The sequence below is a fragment of the Macrotis lagotis genome, chromosome 1, assembly GCF_037893015.1.
Source record: "Macrotis lagotis isolate mMagLag1 chromosome 1, bilby.v1.9.chrom.fasta, whole genome shotgun sequence".
Classification (NCBI taxonomy): domain Eukaryota; kingdom Metazoa; phylum Chordata; class Mammalia; order Peramelemorphia; family Peramelidae; genus Macrotis; species Macrotis lagotis.
Genome location: NC_133658.1, coordinates 310353158 through 310373808, shown reverse-complemented (window position 1 = coordinate 310373808; position 20651 = coordinate 310353158). Strand labels below are relative to the sequence as shown.

General features: G+C 36.8%; 1 protein-coding gene across 8 annotated transcripts in view; it reads right to left on the bottom strand.

Annotated features, from left to right (window-relative positions):
• Window positions 1–20651, bottom strand: part of ABCC12 (ATP binding cassette subfamily C member 12) — a 105718-nt gene that overhangs the window by 68395 nt on the left and 16672 nt on the right. For 4 of the 8 annotated variants that reach the window (XM_074211405.1, XM_074211404.1, XM_074211406.1 and 1 more), the window contains exons 6-12: window positions 12949–13122; window positions 10915–11062; window positions 9772–9920; window positions 7074–7181; window positions 5325–5600; window positions 2284–2355; window positions 721–845 (exon numbers count right to left, since the gene is read on the bottom strand). In XM_074211405.1, coding sequence (XP_074067506.1) covers window positions 721–845; window positions 2284–2355; window positions 5325–5600; window positions 7074–7181; window positions 9772–9920; window positions 10915–11062; window positions 12949–13122 — 1052 coding nt within the window. Of the gene's footprint in view, window positions 1–720; window positions 846–2283; window positions 2356–5324; window positions 5601–7073; window positions 7182–9771; window positions 9921–10914; window positions 11063–12948; window positions 13123–20651 lie in introns of those variants that run through there. The other 4 variants (XM_074211407.1, XM_074211409.1, XM_074211411.1 and 1 more) reach the window with 4 other exon arrangements.

Sequence of the window (20651 nt, the reverse complement as noted above, 5' to 3'; positions counted from 1 at the left end):
TAAGTTGACACTTCTTCAGAAGAGTGAGGTTTTGTTTATGGAGTGACGCTAGGCACATAAGCCATGTTCTGACCATCATCTCACCCCCATAAATCTCTCTTTGTCTCTCAGGGATGGAAGCTGAAACTTTCAATAGCTATAGGGCTCAGGCTAGTCTAGAAGATTGTTTCCCTCTTCTCTACCACCTTCATCCTACTGCATTTTCTAATAAAATTGATTACTTCTTTCCTGGATTGATTTTAGCTTAACAGTGGTCTTAAAACTCCAAATTTTGTTCCTATTCCATTAAATTACTTCCAGGCAAGGAATAGCAGCATATTCTGATGGCAGTGGTATCAATTAATTTTCAGGACCAATTAAGTACATGCCTGCCACCTCTGATTTCAAGGGAGGTTTAAGGTTACTCAATCCAAAGCAAAATTAGTGGCTTCATTTTTTTGCAATCACTAAACATATGTAATGTTATGCTAAGTCTGTAACATATGCTAATTGACAGTAGAAATAAGAGTTCTGATTCAAATCAACTTCTCATCGTGTGACCATGGATTTTGAGAAACAGTTTCTTCCAGCCTTCTAGGATAATAGAAAAAGCAATATCCATTTGACCATTATAAATGTTGCAATGGGATACCTTAAAAAAACACACACAGTACCTTACTCTGCTATCATTCAGAATGGTACCAAGTGTCTAAATCTGTTTACCAGATAACATACTTTTACCTTTGACTGTCAAATTTTTCTCCAAATAATATGTTTTCTCTCATGTTTCCATGAAAGATCCACGCTTGCTGTGACACATAAGCCATTGTTCCATTTACTGCCACGGACCCATCCCATAATTGCATCTAAAATAAGAACATCGTATAACATTCAAATATCTAAATTACTGTTAAGTTAAATTCTGATTAATATTTTTATCCTCTTTGCGCCAGGCAGCATTACATGAATCCTACTAAGGTAGATGAAAGTTTGACAGTTTCTTTTCTACACAGTAAAGCCTACTATATATAGTACCTAGACCTTAATAATAGCTAACATTCATGTGGTACTACACACATACAAAGACACATATTTACTTATATGCACACATACACACATTTTGAATACTATTGTATTCTCATGTGAGTAGCATTCCACAGTCATTACATGAACACTTCTAAAGTAGCTGAAGGAAGACGAAGTTTCTTTGCCACACTGTAAAGTTACCTATGATGCCTAATCAATAACAATATTACCTAAAATTGATAGGCATTTTACAGCCACATATATGTATGTGTCCAAATATGTATGTTCATTTTATATATGTCTTTGTCATAACAACCTAATGAGGTAGTTGTGATAGCCATTATTCCATCTTGTAGATGAGGAAATAAGTCACAGAAAGATGAAGTAACTGGCCCCAAGGTTATACAACTATAAGGAAGAGAGTTAAGATTCAAGCCCAGCTAATCTGACCCCCCATCCTATGTTCTTTCTATTAACTACAGTTTTTGTTCATCATTAAGGTCTCCTGTAGACATTTTAAACATATATCCTAAGAGTTAGAATGGACTTCAAGTGACCAACCAAGGGGCACACAGTCAGTAAGCTTCTGAGGCTGGTTTTGAATTCAGAAAGTTGAGTTCTTCTGATTCCAGGTCCAGCACACCAATCCAGTAGGCCATGAGGCTGCCCTTACACAGCACATGGTAGGCATTTAATAAATACTAATTGACTGATTGACTTGGTATAAGGTATTGGGCTAGGCCCTGGAGGGGTATGGAACTCAAGGAGCTCCTATTCCACTGTGGACAAACACAGTCTACTGTGCACATAACTAGTGCAAAGCAATCTGTAGAAGAGAGGGCACTGACAACAAGGAAAATTTCCACCCAGCAGAGGGAACCTCTTCCAAGAGGCAGAGAGAATAGGGAATTTTAAGATCCCAGAAACATCCTCAAAAAGTGCAAAAGTTTTAATAAATAGTCTCTTATTTGCATCATTAAAGGGTCAGTCACTGGCTTAGCCTTGCCTCTTAAGACAGCAAGTATATCCCATATCAGATAAAGAAAAGTAAATCAGTGAAGCATGAGAAATTACCATTGAGAAAGTATTGTAAATACTTATTCTCATTGCATAGAACAAGAGAGGAAATATTTTCACAGTAGGACTCTTGCCACAGGTCTGGACTTGCCAAGTAAAATATGTCCCATTTGTGGCATGAAATAGACTAAGTGTTATTCAAATGCAGTACTTAAGGAAATGATATTTTTAAAATAACTAATTCTTCAGCATTTTTCTTACCTGCCCCAGAATGGCAGATATGAAGGAACTCTTTCCACTTCCAACATTACCACAAATTCCCAAGACCTTTCCCTGCCAAAACAACAGAGATTAGACACAGTGATGCTGCCAGGACCTCCTGTCCTTACAACCCATTTACAATGCCTTTTGCTCTAAGCTGCAAAGAAGAGAGGATGAGAAATGTCACCCTGAGAAAGTCTGTCATCAGCCTCTAAGGTTCAAACCCTAGGATGTATAGGGATACAGAAATGTAAGTCTTAATTATAAATCCTTTTCACTGCGCAGCATAACAGAGCAGCCCTGGGGGCTTCTTGTAATAATGGAGGAGCATTGGCATGAAGCACTCTATACTCTATGCTCCATGCTGGGCCTAGAGACACAACCCCACCTTCTTTGGAGATGTGATTTACCCAGCGCAGAAGCCTGCAAAAAAAAAGAAAGAAAGAAAGAAAGAAAGAAAGAAAGAAAGAAAGAAAGAAAGAAAGAAAGAAAGAAAGAAAGGAAGGAAGAAAGAGAAAAGAAAAAGATAATGAAAACAAAGAAGCCATATAAACGAAGAAGGAGAAAAGGAAGCATATTAGTTTGAGAAGTGTTTTTTTTTAGAGGCTGTTTTTATAAGTCATCTGCTATATTACAGCTGTAGAAACTCAGTCTGAAATTATCAAACAACCATCCCCTTTCTTACTAAATTTACAAATCCCTTCAAAATGAAAGGGACCTGTACAGTTAATTATTTAATCATTGACAAAGGGAGGTGAATTGACCATGTTTATCATGGGCACATTAAAGGATAGTGTTGAAAATAAGAATGATTTACTCTTCAAACATTAAGCTCATCAAAAGAAGACACAATTCAGATTAGACAGAAAAATATGGGGCATGTAAAAGAGATTTTGTTAGGTTATTCAGCCAAATAATTGCTTTAAGGTGACATTTATAAAATATTCAATTACAAAGGTATAATATATTCATAAAAACTAAAGAAATTAAAGGATCAAATTAACATATAATTAATAGCAAAACAACTCAAAAATGCAAACTTTGTAAATTGTTCCTTTTAATCAGACTTCTACCTTTACTCTAAAATAGAGAACAATCTTCTTCAAAGCCTTATATTCTTATCTTTAAAATGTATCTTGTAAACTGGACCCTGCTTCCTTAGCTCTGCATTTTAGCCATGAAGAGGATAAGAGCTTAAAAACTGGTGATTGCAAGCATCTTTTGAAAAAATATTTTTTAACTTTTTAAAAACTTTATCCTTTTAAACCTCATTAATTAAACTTTTGTGACTTCTTTGATCATACCAACCTCTAGAGCATCAGTGATTTGAGTGACAAAACAACATGGTCAGGGAAGTCAAAGGGATAAAGTGATTCTTTTCCCAAGCAGGAGTGAGGGTTCCAGGAGTCAAGGAGGAGGACAGAAGGTCCTGAGCTCCACCCAGCATAAGTACCACCTGAACATGCAAGGCAGCTGTACAAAAAGAACCCTCATGTTTGAGGTTTAAAGAGAAGCCAGGGACTTCAGGGCAACCAAGTCACTAGACTTCATACCTTTTTCCTCCCATAGGGCCTCATGGGAATGCCAGAATGGAAGTGAACAAAAGTAGAACTAGAAGTTGGAGGGTAGGGGCAGTTAGGTGGTACAGTGGATAAAGCACAGGCCTTGGAGTCAGGAGTACCTGGGTTCAAATCCGGTCTCAGACACTGAATAATTACCTAGCTGTGTGGCCTTGGACAAGCCACTTAACCCCATTTGCCTTTCAAAAAAAAACTAAAAAAAAAAGTTGGAGGGTAGTGACTGGGGTTCCCAGGGACTAGCCCCATCTGGCATCACATACAGGCCTATGTAGGGAAGTGATTTTTTTTTTGGTCAGTATTTGATCTATACTTTGTCTGTAGAATCCTTGATCTCTAATCCAGCAAATGATAATTTGAGAAAAAGAATTACAGAAAAAAATGGAGAGGGAAAAACACAATTTCTTTTTTTAAAAAATTAAAATGTGATAGTGTTGAACTCTAAGGCAAATCTGAAATACTGAGGGGAAGTATAGAAACAACAAAGCTTTATTCAGCAACATTTAACTTTTGAGAATGGTGCACAGTTACCCTGAGCAGTGTGTGACAGACCACCTCTTGATTTGTTCTAAGATCATATACTTTCTTATACTCCTCATTAAGCTTCACATTGTATAATCAAGAAGAAATTTCTAGGGGGCGGCTAGGTAGCGCAGTGAATAAAGCACCGCCCCTGGAGACAGGAGTACCTGGGTTCAAATCCAGTCTCAGACACTTAATAATTACCTAGCTGTGTGGCCTTGGGCAAGCCACTTAACCCCATTTGCCTTGCAAAAACCTAAAAAAAAAAAATTTCTAGAAAAAGTTGAGTCAAAATAATAGGAAATTAATATGCTTTACAATGTGGTTCCTTTGCCCAGCCCCTTCTCCACCATTACAACTAAAGATATATCTTATTTTGATTTAGCAATTCTGAGGGGAAGAGTTATTACTGAGCACTGACTCTACTGCATCAGCACACTTCATTTTTCAAAAAATTAAGAAAGCTGAGCCATTTGTGTTTCTCTGATACTGGATGCACACATGACATGCACACTCTTGCAGCCCCACACGATTGTATTTATGCATCAGTCAAAGGCTTCGACTGTTTTCCAATAGAGGTAAGCATCTGCCTCTCAATCTCACAAAGTCAATCAGGCCAGGTTCTTTTTTAGAGAAAGAGAAAATGTAGCCTCTTCTCAAAAATTCCACAGTGGGGGGTGGCTAGGTGGCACAGTGGATGGAGCACGGGCCTTGGAGTCAGGAGTACCTGGGTTCAAATCTGACCTCAGACACTTAATAATTACCTAGCTGTGTGGCCTTGGGCAAGCCACTTAACCCCGTTTGCCTTGCAAAAAAACTAAAAAAAAAAATTCTACAGTGTACAAGTCTCTGTTTATAAGACTTTGAGCAATTCATGTCAAGATGGACATTAGAATCTCAGGTGAAAGACTTGGGAGAGGTATTCTAAAATTAAAAATCTACCTTTTTCACAGTCAAACTTATGTTTCTTAAGACTGGACTTTTCTTCTCTTGTTCCTCATCTGGCTCAACAAGCCCCTTGAATTTCAGACTCAAATCTCTTGAAGTCTCCAGGTCTGGTTTTGAGTTAAAGATCTTCTTGCTACCCTCTTTCCCTGAGATTATTATCCTGCTAGGTTCTTGTTCCCAAGACAAAGTAGCATTTTTTAGTACTAAGACTGTATCTGCATCTTCTGGTTGGGTGACATAAGTTGGGGGGCTTTCATTCACAAGAATTTTCTAGAAGTAAAGAGACAAATTTAATTTTTGAGATTCCACCTACTTGAAAGAAACATCACAGCATTTTTCCATTACTCATAAATATAAATTGCAACTTTGACTATGCAGTCTAGGTAACTTTGGGCTATTCAGAAGGTATGACAGCATTATGGAAATTTGGTTTTACTCACTCAATAAATCTTTTCCTGTTTGGTTTTTTTAGCATATAACATATGTTATATATATAATGGAGGTTGATGTAAACTGTATTTTCACACACATTCATGAGGCCAAGTCTATCCTTCAGCATCTCTGATAGGACTGCTTAATGGTTAGATTGCTAATTTAAATCAAATTAGGGCAACCTCATTCCACTCAGCCATTTCCCAAAAAAAAAGAATGGGGGATAAAGTTAGAGAGCATAAATAGTTTAGTGGAAATTCATCCCTCTTACTGGAAATTTGATTGAGTCTAATATATGCAGGACACTACTGTTATTAAGTTTAATTAAGATATGGTTCCTGCCCTCATGGAGTTTACAGTCAACTAAGGAGACAAAACAAAATCACAAAAAATTAATAAGTGTGCTAGAAAAATGCAGAAGAAAATATATGTTAGATGAAAGGGAAATATTATTCCTTTGTAGAGCAACAGGTTTTCTTCATGAAAGAGGTACCATTTTAACTGGGTTTTAAACAGGATTTTGATAGGCCTTTGTACATAGAGAGCAGATAATAAATATTTATTGAAATGAAACTAAAATTCGAACATGGAATAAGAGGAAAGAGATAAGAGATTCAGGTGAAAGCATAAGAAAAAATACAAGGGCAAAAACGGAGCTGGACTTGACACCCTTAGTGGATGCTAGAAGGATAGACCTAGATAAGACAGGGCCTTTTAACCAAACTTAGACCAAGGAGTGAAATGGTTAGATGAAGTCATAAGAAAGATCTTGGGTTCATAAATGCAGGGCTAAAAGGACTTAGAATTCATTGAATCTATTCCTGCATTTTACAAATGAGGGACCTGAAGTTCAGACAGCCTACCTCCTCAGCATTTAACAAACTTCCTGGCACTTAATAAATGACTGGCATATTAAATGACAAAGTCATACCAAGTCCACTTTCCATCTTAACACTTGCCTCTAACAGTAGTGGGAAAGATAGGCTTGAAGAAAGAGAAAGGGGTACAGGGGTGAAGTTTTAAGCACATGACCTTCTAATGATGGGTTGGGAAGTTCAACTCCTTATACAAAGAACATTTTAAACTTTTACTGGAGACCATAGCACAGGTAAAACTAAGTCTCTACCTTTAGTCATATATATTTATTTAATTCTGGGGTGAAACCTTTTCGCAATGTCCACCCACCTGAAGATCCAATTCATCCAAGGAGGCTCTGCTAGTTTTTTCAAGCTAAAGGGAAATATTTTCTAGGCCTAGAAACCTTCCCAGAAATGGAAACTCCCCTCCCTACTCACCCAGAGATAGTTATACCTTCAATCTCATTAGAGAAACGTTAGCTTCTGCCACTGCTTTGACTGAGAAAGGCAAGATTGCAATTGAAAACTTCATTACATTAAACATGGAAATCACACTAAATGCCTGCGGGACAAAAGAAAAGTATGAGGGTTTGGGATGGGCCATTATCTTGTGTCTGAAGCCATTCATTTGTGGGGGTTACAATTTATTGAGATGGAAAACACTGAATCAGAATTTTGAAGACTCTGGGGAAACCTTTCCCCTCTCCCACTCCCCTTTGGCTTAGAGACAAGGTGTTGGCAAGTTTAAATCAGGCATCTAAGTAACAATCACTTTTAATATTTCCTATTCCTATAAGGCTTTAAGGTCAACCAAGTGATTTCCTCACCACAAACCTATGAGATGAGGATGTTCTGCTGTGAGAGGCCAGACCAAAGGAGGATGACTAGGCTTCAGAACAGAACTCTTTTAAACTGAATATATTCCCATTTGATTTTATAGGATCAGAGATCTAGAGCTAAAAGGTCATTAAATCCAGCCCCCAATTTTACAGATAGGTAAACTGAGGCCCACTCAGAGAGATGAAGTAATTAGTCCAAGATCACCCAAGGAAATCAGAGTTAGGTTTTGAATACAGGTCTTTTCCCACTGTATCTCCTTGCCCCACCATCATCAACTCAACTGCCTTTGTTTCATTTTTCATGAACTAGCCTCCTCCAATTCTTCAAAGAGGAATTCCTTTGGGAGTTTATATCTCCAAGTCACATTTAATGAGTCTGGCAAGTACAGAGACTGGGGCTGTTTCTGACCCTGGGCCTGCTCTCATTTCTGAGAAGGAGCATGCCAGTGGTCCAGTCTTACCTGCTACATTTTGGTCTGTACAACAGGACCTAGCTTTGGAAATATCCCCTATGAGGAATGTGAATGCTATCTCAAGTGCCCCACTCATGGTAGCAAATCACCTTCTCTGCTCTACCTTCAACATGCCATGTAATTCCTTTGAAGAAATCAATCAGCTGGCCCTGACTTGGTTCTAGCTTTAGTGCAGAAAAGTGCCTTTCTCCCCCATTTCCATGTTAAGTGACACATCGTTTCATCCCCAGTAAACAGCACCTGTTTTTGCTGAGACTGGACTCAGACTTAGCAATCTGTAATTGATGGCTTCTCCCCAACCACCCACTTTAAAAGCTGACATCACATCTGCTTTCTTTGAATCCTAAGAGATTCCTGACTGCTGTTTGGCATATCATTGAATTACAGTGCCAGGTTTCAACTAATTCTTCAATAAGAATTGTGAGAACTCTTATCCCCTCCATCCCAATAGTTTCCCCCTAAAAGTAGTCCCATTTCACTGCAAGGCACCCTCTCTTCAACTGCTTTAATGGTAAATTTGTGCAATGACTATCATAAGTTCCCTACAGGCCTGACACAAAACATAGGACTATTTATGGCACCATGAAGAAAAAGAGGGAGGTAACTATGCCAGAAAGTCAAAATGAATGAAATACTGGTAGAGGATTTTTTGGTTATTCTGACTTTGCTATGATTCAATAATTTTAGGAAATGTATAGACTCAATTTTGATTCTATTTGTTGAATAGAATTTAGAACTAGAAGACATTTTATAAATCATTAGTCCAACCCCATGATTTTACAGATGATGAAACAGCTTCAGAGACAACAAGAAATTTGCACAAGGTCACCAAGTAAGCAATGGGGTAAGAATTTAAATCAGATTCTTAAAATCTAGAGTCCTCAATTGGTATACTTTGTGTTTCCTTGGGGAAGAAAAATAAAACAATGAGGTGAAATTTGGTATGTGTCCCAGTTAAGTAAAAAACAAACAAACAAACAAATAGCATCAGGATTGGGTCTTTAGCGGATTAGTACAATTTGTTCTAGTTTGTGGTTCAGTTCAAATCCCTGGAGTGTTCAAGAGTAAACTATTCGTGAGATGGCACAAATACAAATGCTCTCAAAAAAGGTTCTTTGTTCTATTAGACCAGACTAATGCAAGATGTCCTCCTTATCAACACATCCAGATTCCCCTGGGACAGAGAGATAAGACTTTTCAAAACATCTTCCCATCACATTCAGCTTCCTCTTCAGCCTTGATTCTACTACCTGTTTCCCATATGTGTTATTTTTTTCACTCACTTTCCTGAAACTGTTTTCCTCTGCTCCTGCCTTGCTTTCTTCTTTGACTTCATCTGTCACCTACATTGTATGTTCCTAGAAGATAGTCTAAGTTGTAACACACACACACACACACACACACACACACACACACACACACACACACACCCATAAACAGAAACTCTTTCCCTGGCCTCTAAAGAAATTTTGACTTTGCCTTGTGTTCAAATGTTCAATTCCTTAGCTCTTAATATGTGTTTAGCACTGGAACCACTGGCCCCCTCCAGTTCCAACTCTCCCCTTCTTCCCTATTCTCCCCTTCTGATTAAGTTTCTATGCTTTTCCTTCTTATTGTCCTTTAATTTTGACTCCTACTCCTGTCCTAAACACTATTCTTTGAAAGGGAGAAACAAATGTCAAGCTGAACCACATGAAGACCTCCAGCAATAGGACCCTCTACCATGGGACAGAAACATTGGGAAATGGCTTCCCTCCCAGACATCACAAGCCTCCCAAAAGTGGCATGAAGGGGTTACCTTAAACAGATAGAATAGAAGATACAAAGAGGCTTGTCTTACAATGGGTGCCGTGATCTTTCTTTTTAAAAGAACATGGAAAGTGAAAGTCAGGACAATGGCCATTGTGGACACAACAGGTGTAAGAGCGGAATTTCCACTTTGTATAAACCCTGCCCTTTCCAGCAATTTCTTTTCCTTCTTCCTTATGTCTACAAGAGAAAAAATAGTTCAAAATAGTATATCACATGCAAAGCACTGATAATGGACAAGTCATCTCTCCATTTGGGGCCTCACTTTTCCCATCTATAAATTGAGGAGGACTATTTTAGGATTGTCTCTAAGGTCTTGCTACGTTTCTATCATCCTGTGTTTTGGGAATCTATAAAAAAACTACAAATTTTTCTTGCTAGAAGACAGGAAAGTCTCCTCTTTTCCAAAGCTGAGTATATATATGTGACATCATAAGGAAGTTGTTTAGATCATAGCATTTCCTTTGGCACACTTAAAATTCATTTTCTAAGAGTAGCTTCACATAGGATTAATACAATATTTTCAGTTAATTGCTGGTGCAACAAAAGTATAATTGTAGAACCAGAGAGTCAATTGTAAATTATAGTTCAGATCATTAACTGGCCAACCACCTGATACCATGAGAGCAATTATGTAAATGTCCCCGCAATTAAATTTACATTTGGATTCTATTTAAATAATTTTAAAATTGTCTTTTTTAATAAAAAAAATATATTATCTTTGAGTCGTGGTTTTTTAACTAAGGAAGGACACATCATTCTACCATCCAAATTCTCTGTGACTTTGATTGCTGAGGAGAGAAGAATATATACATATATTCTCTAATTTAAGTAAATAGCATTAGGTAGCTCTCTTCCAGAATCCAATATTTTGGTGAAATACTTTAGTTAAAAGCAATTCAGCCTTCCTCCATCACTCCACCTGGACCCTTCAACAGCCTTATTGTAATGTTTCCAAGTAAATATTAAGCCACATATTGCTAATCTACAGAGATTTTGGAGGCATAAGAACAGATTCCTGGGTCTATTACCTAATAAACACATTCTTTCTCAAATGCTGAGAAGAAACCCTTAGAGGCTACTAGAATTCTTTTGTCTTTTTTTTAGAACCTTCTTTGATTCACACATTCTATAAAGTAAGTGATTCTATAAAGGGGGTCTATGTTTATTCTACCTCGGATGTTGGTTGTAAAGGACTTTTCCCAGGCATACATTTTAATAAGCTTGATGCAGGTCAAAAATTCATTCATTATCTGGACACGATTGTCTGTCATAGAAATAGCAGATCTTCGAAAGGCTGAATTGAGCTTAGCCATAAACATCTAAAATCAAGGAACAAAATGTTACCTTCATAGAGGATCACTGTATTACAACTGGGCTAAAACCAAAGGTTTAAAGAAACAGTTAAGATTTCAGCCTAGGGAGTAACTTCAGTTAGCATGAAGATGGGAGACTTTGGAGCAGAGAGGTTCCAAATGAAAAGAGGGAACATCATCATCATCATCATTACATGGCTAACACTCAGTATTCAGAAAGCAACTGGAGCATTTTCTTCCATTCTGATTCAGACACCAGTGTTATCTGTTATTTTACCCTTTAATTTGCTCCTTTGGATACTTGCCTTTCATAATCCTGATTGTTTCTTGATGGCAAATTATTGTATTGTTTGTTTTTTAATGAATGTATTTCAGTCAAGTTTTGTCCTGCCAGTGTGCATAGGGTTAGAGCCTAAAACATTGTACTTCCTAATTGTTGATGCCCTTGGGAACTACAAAGCCAAGAAAGACTTCCTCAATTTCCTCTTGGATTTCCTGTTCAAACTTAAGTCCTACTTCAGTCAGTAGAGCATGTCAGCTTTAGAGGATGGCTCTCAACTGAGGTTTCTCCATCCTCTGTATCATCTGATTCTCACATTTTTATAGCATTTAACCCACCTATCTTGACTCTAAATCTCATATTCTCCACAAGGCCAAGTCACTGTGTACCATAGAAGAAAGAGGAGTTGTCTACCTGCTCTGATCAGAGAGGCTTCAGGATACTCAAACCTTTTCAGCTAAGAGTGACTAGCCAATGCCCATGCTCTGCTGACATAGACTTAAAAAAGCCAGGGTCACCCATCTTTGAGTGAAGTATTGGTAAAGAACATTAATGAAGCAAAGGGCTTTTCTTTTTTCTTGTTTTGCAAGGCAAAAGGGTTGTGACTTGCCCAAGGTCACATAGCTTGTATTAAGTGTCTGAGGTCGAATTTGAACTCAAGTCCTCCTGACTCCAGAGCTGGTGCTCCATCCACTGTACCACATAGATGACCCTAGTAAAGGACTTTTCTAGCTCTAATAATCTATGAATCTGGATGAAGAGAAAGGTATTATTAACTATTAATACCTTAAATTAATCCATCAGATTAACTACCAGTGGAAATGGATAGAGATTAAATGATTATAGAGGGGAAACCAGGAAGGATAGTTGATCAGGGAGAGAAGGTAAAGGTTGAGAGCCTATCTTACTACAACATGAAGTCACTAGGCATCAGGATGGATAGCAAGAGGATGGGAAAGAAACTAGGCAGACACAGCTACTGTTATCAATATAGAGAGTTTTATTTTTTTAATTGAATGGGACCTAATAGACTGATGCAAGGATCAATATAAGTAATTCCCAATTCAGAAGATTGAAACTCCCTTACACCTTAGGAGGCAGTCTCTGTAAGCTGGTGACCATCCATCTACAAGTTCATCACCCTATGGCCAACATGCTGGTGAGCTTCTTTAACCTCCTAAGACTGATCCTGGGAGAATAGCCAGGCAGTGAGTCACAAGGCCTATACACAAAACTTTAACAGCTTGGGTAGTACTTACTAGAATTCACTTTCTGAACCTATAGTCAAGAATCTGCACAACATGATGTTGCAGTGGAGTAGGATACCAGGAAAAGTCCAGATGGCAGTACCTTCTTTGCATTTCCTTCCTATTCAAAAACTGTAGGTATAGGAAGTTTCAGGGACAGGCTCTTTAAATCTTGGTCTTTTCAGATTCTGAAATGGCCTCATGGCAGCCCAGAGATATATATGCATTATCATTGTACCAAATTAGACATATTTCTTAAGCAATATATAATAAGGAAATTCACACATTTTCTGGGCAAGAGATTTAAATGTCCAGGTATATTTGGATGGTTTGCTTCAAACAAGCAAGTAAATCAAAGATCTTACCTGAATAGGGATGAATAGTACAAATACAGACGTCCCAATGAGAGCTGTGGGCCCCAAAATGAAATAAGCATACACTGAGCACACTGCCATCAGGACAGGAATTGTAGCTGGCAGTGGACAAAATAAGGCAGCTTCAAACAAGGAATGGCCATCACTTGATAGTATATTGATGACCTGAAAAGAAAATACCCTTGTGGTCAAATGCCAGAAGGGTTAATTTTTTCAGAAACAAAACATTTCCTCAGCTCAATTTTCCCCCCAGAATTGCCAACATTCTTGGGAAACTGCAATGATTTCCAGTGCTAGAAATAAAATTACACTACCTCCAATATGATCAACACCCAGAGGTCTGTAACAGGACACAAAAACTCATAGACAAGGAGAAATAATCGAATACTACAAAAAAAAAAGCCACTCATGAAGAAAACCACATATAACTACTGCCCATGCAGCCTTTGCTTGGAAAAGTAAACTCAGAAGTGGGGGGAGGGGAGGGAATGGGGCTGCCAAGAGACTTCAGAGATTGTGTTCCTCATTGCTACTTCCAGTCTCTCCCTCTAGCATCATCAAGAAAAACCTTTCCTTCTTTGAAGTTCACACTATTCATATTTATCACCCAATTCAGATCCTATTGACCCTTATCTTTCAGCTCTCAGGACATTTGTTTTCTTTTCTGAAAAATCAGTGCCTGGTTCACAGTCTTTTCTACTTCAATTCCTGCCTTTATTCTTGGAAACTTCAACATATACATTAATGTTCCCTCAAATATCCTAAATTTTTCATTACTGGATCTACTGAGTTTCCATCTCGCAACTACACACAGAGATGGTCATACCCTTTGCCATTACCCACAGTTCTTCTACCTCCATGGTCACAGATTCTGAAATTCCTTTATTTGATATTAATATTTTATCATACCATCTTTATGCCTTATAAAACTAAAAGGAAGCCAGTGTTGCATATTAAAAAATACTTGGGAGGATATATAGGTGGAGATGGGTGGGGGGAAATAGTGTAAAGTCCAAAGTTATGAAGCGTTTAAATACTAAATAGAGGATTTTGTATTTGATCCTGGAGATGATAGGGAGCCATTAATATTTACTGAAAAAGGGAGTGACATAGGTGGATAGAAAAGCTAACTTTGCAGACTTAACTGAGGTGGGGAAGACTAAAGAATTAGATAACTAAATAAAAGGGGAAATGGAGAAGGAATTTCTAGGTTAAGCAAAGCTCTAAAAACTAAGAAAAAGAATGACAAATGGCAGGAATAGGACTCAAGGGTGAGGAGATGACAGCCTTAAAATAATACTGTCTTTACAGAGGAAGAGGAAGAAAAAAACATCCTAATTTGCAAAGGAGCTAGAATAAACTGCCAAAGGACTTAGGAAGAAAAAAATCTTTTGGTTAAGAAAAAGAGCTGTCACTTTTGTGGGCAGATGGTCTAGAATAGATCTTTGTTTTCATGGGTATTGACAAAACTCCTTTTATCAAACCAGAGCCACAATGGTTTTTGCAACTTCTGCCCATAAGACCGTGTCACTGAGTCATTAAATGATATGTCCAGGGTCACCCAGTCAGTAAGGATCAGAGGCAGGAACTTCAACTGAGGTTTTTCTGATTCCTAGCTACCTATCTATTAATTTGTACTGTCATTATACCACTAAAACAAATAAGAAATAAGAGTAAGGAAATATACAGTTAATTCCTTTTGTTGGAGAGGTAGATGATAAGGTATGGGATATGCTGTTTGTCTTATCAGATAGGATTCAAGATGGTCTTGGCTTAATTAAATTTTCTTATGGGTTTTATTTGTTACAAGAGGGACAAAGGGGAAGTGGTATATTTAGGAATGATTATGATGTAAAAACCAAAGGCAACCTCCCCCCCCAAAAAAAGTAGATGAATTACTTAACCTCTTAAAAACCAAACCAAACAAAATTGTTTGTTCTGATTATGACTTCTATTTTCTTTACCTCTGTTCTTTTTTAGGACACCTCTTTTTCACCAACTCTGCTCTCCTCTCCCTATCTCAGCCCCTTGGTGAAAATACTATTCTATTCTCTCATGTCCCTTTGCCCCTTTGTCCTTTCATCTATCATGCCTTGCCAAACCACAAACCCAGATTACTCCTACCAACCACACTTTCTTTGAACTTGCTCAGAACTAAAAGAAATCACAAAACCATGAGTTTACTACAAATTTAATATTATCTCTTCTCAACTGACCCACACTACAGCAAGGCAATTCTACTTATCTCACTTTCCTTAGCAGTTGTTCCAAACATTCTTGTCTCATCTGAAACCTCCTTAGGTAGCTCCTCCCCTACTCTTTTTCCTGGCAACTCTGCCTCATAGTCTAACAAAAAAATTTGCTTTAAGGCAGTTTTCAGATGAGATTAAAGCTATCTCTAGTCTTATGAAAAAATACTCCAAATCATTACTGATTAGAGAAATGCAAACTAAAACAACTCTGAGGTATCACCTATCAAAATGACCAACATTACTAAAATGGAAAATGACCAATATTGGAGGAAATGTGGGAAAACAGGGACACTAATGCATTGTTGGTGAAATGGTAAATTTATCCAATATTTCTGGAGAGCAATTTGGAATTATGACCAAAGGGCTGTAAAACTGTGCATACCCTTTGATCCAGCAATTCCACTACTAAGTCAGTATCCCAAAGAGACCACAAAAAAAGGGTAAAAAATTCACAGGTACAAAAATATTTATAACAGCTCTTTTCATAATGGCAAAGAATTAGAAATTTAAGGTCTGTCTATCAATTGAAGAATGTCTAAACAATTAAGATAAATGCATGTGATAGAACACTGTTTTTCTATAACAAATCATGAGGGATGGGACTTTAGCCTGGAAAAATTTACATGAACTGATGTTGAGTGAAGTGAGTAAAACCAAAAGAACACTGAATACACTAACAGCAACAATGAGTGATGATCAGCTCTAATGGACTTGTTCATTTCAGCAGAACAATAATCAGACAATTCTGAAAGACTTGTGATGGAAAATAACATCCATATCCAGAGAAAGAACTATGGAATTTAAAATGTAGACCAAAGCTTACTATTTTTAATTTTGAAAAAATTGTCTTGTATTTTTTCTCTCTATGTTTTTTCCTGTTTTAATTCTTCTTTCACAATATGATAAGGAAGGGAAAAAAATATGAAAACTCAAAACTTTTCCAAAAAATGACTTGAAAACTGTTGCATGTAGTTGGAAAAATAATTACTTTTAAAATATATTTTCTTACAATGAAAGCTATTTGCAGTGAGAATCCTATTCCCCTTTCCTTATCTCACATATCAGAAATCTTCCCCCATAATTCCTCCTTTACTCTGATCTCTCCTGAAGAAGTGTTTCTTCTCCTTCAAGGCAAACCTCTCTACAATACACCCTTGATCTCAATCACTTATGGTTTTTTTCCTAGTATTCAATTTATTATCCACACTCTTACTCTAATTTTCATCCTCTTTCTACTGGTTTCTTTCCTTTGCTTACAAATATACCCATCTCCTCCATCTTTAGAAAAAACAAACAAATCCTCTCTGGTTGTTACCATCCTCATCAGCTATTTTCTCTTCCTTTCATTCCCATTGTATTTAAATTCTTTCAGAAAGCTCTCCTTTTCTTCCAGAACCCTCAGTGATACAGTTCCCAACCTCATCATTCAACTGAAACTGCATTCTCCATGGTTGCCAATGATACCTGAATTGTCAAATCTAAAGGCCTTTTTTTAATCCTCATCCTTCTTCACCACTTTGCAGCATTTAACATTGTTACCCTCTTCTCTGGTTTTTCATTATATTTATTGCTCCTGTTTTCCTCTCAATATGGCCTCTTAAATCTCTTTTGCTGTTTCTTCATTAATGTCATACTCAATAATTCTTAGTGTTCCCCAAGATTCTGCTTCCTCTTTCATTTTTTTTACTGTCTCCATTTGTGATCTCATCAGTTCCCTTGAGTTTAATTTATCATTTCTATGCAAATGATTCCCAGGTTTATGTTTACTGACTTAATGTCTCTCCTAAACTATAACCTCAAATCACTAACTGCCTTTTATACATCTCAAGTTTCATGCATATCTAGTCCTCTCAAATGTAACACATCTAAAACAGAACTCATCTTTCTCTTCATACTCAACTATTGAGACTTCCAGGAGAGAACCAATATGGTGGTCTGAAGCTAGCATACTCCCAGAGCTTTTCCCAACAAACTTGAAATGAAGCCTCTACACCGACTTTAAAGCTACAGATCTCATCAAAAAAAAAAAAGCAAAGCATGTTCTCAACTCAAGATATCATGAAGGATCTGCAATAGAGGTTTGTCTCTTTGTGGGGTAAAGAGCAAGTATATCCCAGTCTAGACAAAAAAGCAGGAAAAGCTATAGTAGGCTCAGGTTCAGGCTCAGCAAGTCAGCTAGATAGCACACCAGCAGGGAGGGTACTAAATTCAGACAAAGCCTGAGCCCTGAGGACACTGAGGCAATAGACAGGATTGAGTTGGAAACAAATTACTGCAGAGGCAATGCCTGGGTTGCTTAGGCAACACCTTGACAAGAGATCAGCCAGGGACCAGATTCTGACTCTAGCACAAAAAACTTGGGACCATACTTCTCATTCCCCAGGAGCAGAGCTCAACTATCAAAATGAGCAAAAAAACAAAAAAAGCTACTAACTATAGAAAGCTAATAATTAGATGGGCATGATAAAAATACCATCTCAGAAGATGAAAGCAGTGAGAAATTGTCTACATATGAAGCCTCAAAGGAGTTTGTGACTTGGCCTCAAATCTAAAACCTCATAGAAGAGCACAAAAAAGGATTTTAAAAACCAAAGAAAAGGGAAAGAAGAAAAACGGAAAAAAGAAATGAAAGTCATGCAGGAGAATTATTCAAAATTGACTGAAGAAATCAACTCCTTTAAAAGTAAAAATGACTGGGGCGGCTAGGTGGTGTAGTGGATAAAGCACCGGCCTTGAAGTCAGGAGTACCTGGGTTCAAATCCGATCTCAGACACTTAATAATTACCTAGCTGTGTGGCCTTGGGCAAGCCACTTAACCCCAACTGCCTTGCAAAAAATCTAAAAAAAAAAAAAAGTAAAAATGACCAATTGGAAAACAATATAACTCATCAAAAAGTAAAATTAATCAACTGAAAAAGAAATACAACATATTTAAAGCTAAAATTAGCTACCTGGAAAAAGAACACAAAAACTAACTGAAGAAAATAAAACTCTAAAAATCAGAATTGGACAAATGAAAACCAATGACTCTGTGACAGCAGGACTCCATCAAACAAAACCAAAAAGGCTAAAAAAAATAGATGAAAATGTAAAATACATTTTATAAAAAACAAATGACCTGAAAAAATAGATCTAGAAGAGATAATTTATGAATTATTGGTCTATGGAAAGCTTCAATCAAAAAAAAAAAGACTCCATGGAATTTTGTAGCCAAATTCTAGAATTCTTAGCTAAAGGAGAAAATACTGCAAGCAGCCAAAAAGAAGTAATTTAGGTTCCAAGGAACCACAATCAGGGCTTATCAGCTTCAACCTTAAAGGATTGGAGGCCACAGATCCTACCTGGAATACCAAATTTCATAGGATATTCATAGGGATTGCAACCAAGCATTTATTGCCCTGCAAAATGCAGCATATGCTGTCAAGGGAAAAGATGGATGCTCAATGAAAGGGGGACTTCCAAAATTTCCTGATAAAAAGACCAGAACTGAACAGAGAATTCAATCACCAAATATACAAATCAAGAGATGCATAAAAAAGGTAAATGAAAAGGAGAAGAAAAAACAAAACAAAATGTTAGTCAAGACCATCAAATTCCCCTATGAGGAAAGATATAACAGTTGTAACTCATGAGAATTGTATTTCTCTTAGGATAATTAAAGGGTTGAGTATAATTGAAGAAACTGGGTATGTTTGGTTCTTGTCTCTCCATTGAAGAAGACCAAGATAACTGAGACAAAAAGCCCTGATGAAAAGTGGGGTGTTTACTCTAAACTTAAGTATCTCAATTTCCTTTGACCTACTTTAATTTTGCTTTGCTCACAAAGCTTAGCACTTTCTCTGATGAGGGCATCATATACAGAGTGGTCTTGAGTCAGTGTCTCCCTTACCTTACAATCAATTGTAAAATTCTTACACTGAGAGACCTTCAGTGTGTCCCAATACTTAGAGCACTTTGAGACTCTATAGTTAATTAAATCAGAAGTGACTTTAGTAGAAGGTGAGAACCTACCTTGAAGGATTGGACTTAATACAGAATTTAGTTAATATAGGGTTTAAGTACTCTGGTTCAGGGAACTAAAGGGGAGAGTATGGGAGGAAAGTATGCTCGGAGGGAGGGGAACAATGGTTCATGAAATGATTTGACTTTTGAATGATTTAAAAAAAGGATCAGAGACCTTGGAATACAATATTCCACAGGGGAAAGGACCTTGGATTACAACCAAGGATTTGCTACCCCTGCAAAATTCATCATATTCTTTCAGAGGAAAAGATGGATTTCCAATGAAATAGAGGACTTCCAAAATTTTGAATGGTATAGCATCCAAATCCTTAAAAGAGAAGATGAAAAAATTACAGGGAATCAAAGATAGGAAAATTATAATAGTGGAGAACCTCAATCTCCCTCTCTCAGAATTAGATAGCTCTTACCATAACATAAACAAGAAGGAAGTTAAAGTAAATAGAATTTTAGAAAACTAAGATATGATAGACCTCTGGAGAAAACTGAGTGAGGATGGAAAGGAATATGCTTCTTTCTGCACATGGCACCTACACCAAAATTGACCATGTTCTAGGGCATAGAAATCTTAGAATTAAATAAAGAAAGACAGAAATATTAAATGCATGCTTTTCAGCTCATGATCCAACAAAAACTCATTGGAAACTAAATAACCTAATTTTAAAGAATGAGTGGATCAAACAACAATTCATAGAAATAATCAATAATTTCATCCAAAACAATGACAACAAGACATAATCAAAATTTAAACAGCCAAAGCAGTTTATGGGAGAATTTTTATAACTCTAAATGTTTACATGAGAAAAGAAGAGATCAATGAACTGAACATGCAACTTAAAAAGTTAGAAAAAGAATAAATTAAAAATTCTAATTAAATACCAAATTAGAAATTCTGAAAATCAAAGGAGAAATTAGTAAAATTGAAAATAAGAAAACTGTTGTTCTAATAAATAAAACTCAGAGTTCATTTTATAAAAAAACAACAATGTTACCAAATCTTTAGTTGATCTGATTAAAAAAATAAAGAACAAAACAAAATCTCCAGTATCAAAACTTAAAAGGGTGATCTCACCACCAATGAGGAGGAAATTAAAGTGATTATTCAGGATTATTTGCCCAACTGTTGACCCCAAAATTTGACAAACTAAGTGAAATAGATGAATAGTTACAAAAGTATAAGCTACCCAGATTAACAGAAGAGGAAATAAAATATTTTAAGTAATCCCCTTTCCAAAAAAATTGAAGAAACCATCAACAAACTCTCTAAGAAAAAAAATCTCCCCGCCTGGTTGAATTTGCAAGTGAATTCTACCAATGAGCAAACAATTAATTCCAATTCTATATAAACTAATAGAAAAAAAAAAGGGGGGGATTCTGCCAAATTCCTTTTATGACACCAGTATGATGATAATACCTAAATCT